The sequence below is a fragment of the Phoenix dactylifera genome, chromosome 10 (assembly GCF_009389715.1).
Source record: "Phoenix dactylifera cultivar Barhee BC4 chromosome 10, palm_55x_up_171113_PBpolish2nd_filt_p, whole genome shotgun sequence".
NCBI classification, from domain to species: domain Eukaryota; kingdom Viridiplantae; phylum Streptophyta; class Magnoliopsida; order Arecales; family Arecaceae; genus Phoenix; species Phoenix dactylifera.
Genome location: NC_052401.1, coordinates 6,980,911 through 6,986,309, shown reverse-complemented (window position 1 = coordinate 6,986,309; position 5,399 = coordinate 6,980,911). Strand labels below are relative to the sequence as shown.

At 40.9% G+C, this 5,399-nt stretch overlaps 1 protein-coding gene across 1 annotated transcript; it reads right to left on the bottom strand.

Moving 5' to 3' along the window:
- Window positions 1-2,115: 2,115 nt before the first annotated feature.
- LOC103722829 (sufE-like protein 2, chloroplastic) lies at window positions 2,116-3,283 on the bottom strand. The gene has a single exon (XM_008813524.3). The coding sequence runs from the start codon at window positions 3,018-3,020 to the stop codon at window positions 2,370-2,372; it is 651 nt and encodes a 216-aa protein (XP_008811746.1). The 5' UTR covers window positions 3,021-3,283; the 3' UTR covers window positions 2,116-2,369.
- Between the last annotated feature and the right edge of the window lie 2,116 nt (window positions 3,284-5,399).

Genomic DNA, 5,399 nt, shown 5'->3' with positions numbered 1-5,399 from the left:
ATTTTTCTTCGTCGGAAGCCACTACTGCCACAAGGTTCACCGCCACCGCAACTTACTGGTGAGTCCTCATCTTCCCATTGTTTCTTTATGACAGGCTGCTGCTATCTTGGGCAGCTTGGGATGATACCTTTTTCCGTCTGAACCCCCACATCATTCTGCCACCGACTGCATCATCGCGTTGCAGGCCATCGCCACCATCACCAAGGCCACCTCCACTGTCGGTTCCTCTAGGCTTGGCCGTCAGATCCCCGGCACCCACCTCCTACCTCTTCTCTTCCCTCTCTTTTTTTTCCCCCATTCTATCTTCTTCTTCTTCTTCTAACTCTTTATTCTTTTCATTTTATTTATTTATTTATTTAGCTATGGATTAGTTTATCAAATCCTCTTTTTTCTCTCCTAATTGGGCTAGATATGATAATTAATTCAGGTTGACTCGTGCCATTGACAATCAAACCCAAACCCCTGATTGAACCCTAATTGAGATTCTCCCTCTTTTTCTTTCTAGACAAGCTTGAGGATCCTAGTGTAAGCCTTATTTTTCTTGTTGCTCGGATCCAAGTTAATCCTTGTGTGGAGGCTCTAAACTGCCCTGGTACCCGAGCAGTAGATTGGCCTATTACCTCTTCCCTAGCTAGATATTTTTGAAATTTGGCCACTACTGATTTTGCCCTGACTAGTTGAGTTTTCCTCGCTCGGATCTCCTTGGGCAGTCGAGCACTACTACTTAACCAATCTAACTTAAAGGCATGAGATTGTATCCCCAATAGTATTTTAATTTTTAACTTTGCTTAGCTTCTAAGATGATGATGAAACTAATTATATTTTCATGATATTAAAACAATTGAACTTGACCCGCCTAACTCAAGTAGGATTTTGAAGCAAGATGAAGTAAGTAGCCTAATGTTTCAATGTGCGTTTTCCGAGTTTTGGTAAAATGATAATTAGTTCATTGAATATGATTGTTATATCTATTTTATACTCGGTCAAACACATGTTATTCTTACAATAGTAAATCTTTGTAAAAATATATATATATTATGTGTTATGTTATGTTATGAAATTTGAAAAATATGACTAGGTAAATTATAAAATTTGTTTCATATGTATGTAGTCTTAGGACGGCTATGATTTGACCCTGTCAATAAAATTATTCGTTGGCCCGTCGATTTGTAATCTAAAAAACTGGTTTCAACACCAAATCACCAGTGATTAGAATAGTGGTATTTGGACACCGAACCACCGATGGTTAAGAATAGGGGTATTTGTCACTTTGTGCATTCTGATTAATACCACTGGGTTACATAACCATAACCTGATATTGGATTTCTAGTATTAGTGTATGAAAATAATAGTAAACTTCGAAAGAGATATATGTATTATTCGAGAATAGATTTATTTTTAGTTAATATTTTACTATTTATTTGGCAAACTTAGACCCCACTTTGGGTGTTATATTGCTAACTAGGCTAGTGTAGCTCAATATTTCTTCTTTCTTTATTTTTATATCTAGATTTATGATTGCTCGGGACTTGAGGGAGTGCGCTAGAAGTTCTAAAGAAGATATTTTCAATTTTTGGAGTTCTAGTTAGATCATTTAGACTAGTTAGAATATTTTATTTTATTTAAATAAATAATTAAGCATACGTCGACTTATGTCACTTTGAAACAATTGATTGTAAAAAATTATTTGCATAAGATCTTGATTTAGATTAATTATTCCTTTGATATGATCTATAGCCTTGTATACTTGTATGATCCACCATACAGGTATGCAGCGTCTGTTATGCTCCTCTAGATGATTGTACCCATCCAATAATATACAATAGTTATCCGGAGAATGAAAAAAAAACCCGAAGCTAATAGGGCAATTGGGTTGGTACAATATGGCAGCCATCGAGTTAGTACAAAACTTTACGATGCAAAAGTTGCACTACAGGGGATTCTGACCCCCATGAGTCACCTTACGAGGATTTGTGTGGTTGAATTTCTTCAAGGTTTTGCTTATATATGTTATCCTTGTGTGTATCCTTACAATAAACACAAGGTAGACTTTCACATTTCATAAAAAAAATGTGTTTATTTTGGGTATAGTCTTAACCATCCAGGCTATAAATATTTAAATCCTAAAATTACTCTTATTTATTAATCTAAACATGTTATTTTTGATGAGCAGCATTTCTCATTTCCTAAATTAGATATTCCCTAAAATGTATTGGTCATTCAACTGCCCCTCATTAAAAAAAAGGGCCCTCTCACATAATTTTGGACCTTGCGATAATACTTTTCTACATTCATAACGACCAAATGGAGTCAACTCCAACTCCTACACCACCAGGCGGATCTCCTACACAACCTAAGCCTTCTCCTGCTCAAACTCTGCTACTTGGCCTCCCTTCTCCCTCGGCGATCAACGCCTCGGTCCTCTTCTGCGTACTGATCAGCACATTGTGCCACGTGTTCACCCTCGACTTGGCCCTCGCCGGCATTCCGGCCACGTCCAAGTCGCCGAAATCCTCCGGCCTCACCTCCAGTACCTCCTCCGGCAGCGCGCCGTCGAGCACCGAAATGAGGCAAGAGCAGAACCCCTTGGTGATCTCCGAGTCGGAATCGGCGGCGAACCGCATGCGGCCGAGATCGTCCAACGCGGCCGTGACCCAGACCTGGGCGGTGCAGCCCTCGACGCGGTTGGAGGACACCCGCGCCGCCTCGGGGAAGGGCCGAAGGGCGGAGCCGTAGGCGAGGAGGCGCTTCACGCGGTCGATCGGCTGGGGGAGGGAGCGGAACTCGTCGACGAGGCGGTGGAGGCGGAGGCGGGGGCGGTCGGCGGCGGGGGCCTCCCGGGCGGCGACGGCGGAGCAGGGGAGAAGGGAGCCGGGGGTAGGGTTCGGGATCTGGATGCAGCGCACGGAGAGGGAGAGCCGCCTCCGCGACGGCCGACACCTCGTGGAGAGGAACGGGGAGGAGGAATTACGGTTAGGGATCGCATGGAGAAGCCTTGTCGCGAGAGCGGCGGAGTCCATTCTCTCTCCTCTATTTCCCTCTCTCGCGGTTGGGGAGAAAAAAGCGGCGGGTTTGTTAAAGAGAGTATTTGTACACAAATATTTATTATTTAGAATTTTAAAGAGAAGTAGTGGAGAGGATGGGAAGGCGAATTAGCTTTCCCCTCTCTCTCTACTTTCTCTTCTCCTTCCGTCTCTCTCCTCACTATTTTCTTTTTCTCTTCCCTGCTCTTACGGAAGAAAAGGACTGGGCGTGATGTAACAGGATATTACAGTCATGGATGACGAAAGTGTGGCATCAAAAAGATCATCAAATAACATGCATAGTATATTTGATGGTTGGTTATGATATTACAATCGAACAATCAGGATCATATGCAGTGCAGTGCAGCATTAGACGATCATCAAATAATACGCATCATATATGGTATGATAGTGTCTGTAGTCCGTAGATTGTCTTGTTTGATGGTTAGTAATGATATTACAGTCATGGATGACGAACAATTAGAATCATCTGCAGTGCGGTGCAGCATCAGACGATCATCAAATAGCATGCATCATATATGGCATGATAGCGCCCGTAGGCCGCCTTGTTTGATGGTTGGTCAGCCATTCATGGTTGCAAATGTTTTTATGACGAAAAGAGAGGCAGCCGGTTGGTCCTTCCTTTTTTTGTAGAAAAAAAAATTTGACCTTTCAATGGGATGGGAAGAAGGCAAATGGAAGCTGGTTCGCACATGAAAGGGAATATTATTATATTCCTTACGTTATATTTTAATGGATGATTAAAAATGAGAGATTTGTGTGCAAAACAAGTCATTAGAATTTTATATAGGAATAATGACTGTCTTGTGTGGTGTCTTTTAGCTGAGCGCCAGGTTGTGGGAGCCGGTGGTTAACTTTGTTTCCGGTGAACATTATTTTGTCTACCAAGCAAGCATATGAACCAATCATGGGTTAGATAATGACTTATGGAGCTTCTCCTCATTTAGCTACTATGCTAATTTGGATAGAGGGGGTGGTCAATTTTCATACTCAATGACTAGGTTAATTATTTATCCAATATTATATAATAGGAAAGCCTTGGGACTTCGATGTAGATACGATTGAATCTAAAGCTTCTCATACCATGCCCTAAGAAAAGCTGGGATCCCACAGTTCATCCTCTGCCTTCTTATTCCACTTCTTCCACCCCTTAGGGCTTCACTTGGAAGCGCTTCTCTCTCCACCACCATCACCTTGTGGTGATCGCCGATGGTGGTATGTTTGAAGGGGGAGATGAAAGAATGGGTGAAATTTCTCATCGAGTCTGATTTATTTTGATGTTGGATTTACATAATTGAGAATTTTTTCCATCAATCTTGCCGCTCATATTCAAAAATCACCAATCTTATCAGATGATTGAAGCTATTAGACCATCTAAATAGGCTTACCCCAAACTTACTTTCGGAACATGGTGCATCAATTTGATATGAGTACAGGAAGGCAACAAATGCTGAATATTAACATGGTTAATGCCTTCGATAATTTGGAGCCGTAAAAACCAAAGTGGGACACACAATTTATATAAATCAAGATAAATGGAGGTCATAGACCACTTAAAAAATCAAGACAAATGTGCATGGATGTATTGCATGATGCAGGAGCACGAGCCCAAATCATAATGGATGTACGTCGAGTTTGAATTCTAGCTTGAGAGTGTCCGAAAATACATTGGGTTCTTAAGTTCCAGCATTTAATTACATTACATTGAGTCTATTCTATTTTGGTCAATTAGGCCACATTGAGTCCTTTTATTTTGGGTTTATTTGAGTTCTTATTTTGGATTTGCAATTTGCTGGTTTATGTTTATGATTGAGTCCTAAAATGAGTTGTAAGTTTGCTGAATTGAGTCTTCAATTGAGTCCTTATAATTGAATGCCAAGTGGCATCAAAAGAGTCCATGTTATGTAAAGATTGGGTCAAGTTACATTGGGTTTAGTTATCGCAACGCCTAAATTTAATTGAGTCCAAGGCATTGACGGGGATTTAATTTTGGAGTTGTGTAATTGAGTCATTATGTGAGAGGATTGAGTCCATGTGAGAGAAGATTGAGTCCTTATGTGAGAGGACTGAGTCCATGTGTTTAAGATTGAGTCCTGGTAATTGAGTGCCATGTGGCAATCCTTGGCTAAAAATTAGGAGGCTCAAGAGTCCATGAAGAGAAGTTCAACCATGAAGACCTCTCACATGTGGAAGAAATTCAGAGTTCAGATCCAGTTGAAATCCATGATAGATTGAACACCATATAATGTTTTGAAGATTTTGGGAGCTACAGAAGTCTATTTGAGTTGATTCGAATTTTGTTGGAAGGTAGACATCCATAGCTTTCCAATGACTGTAAGAACATGAAATTTGGAG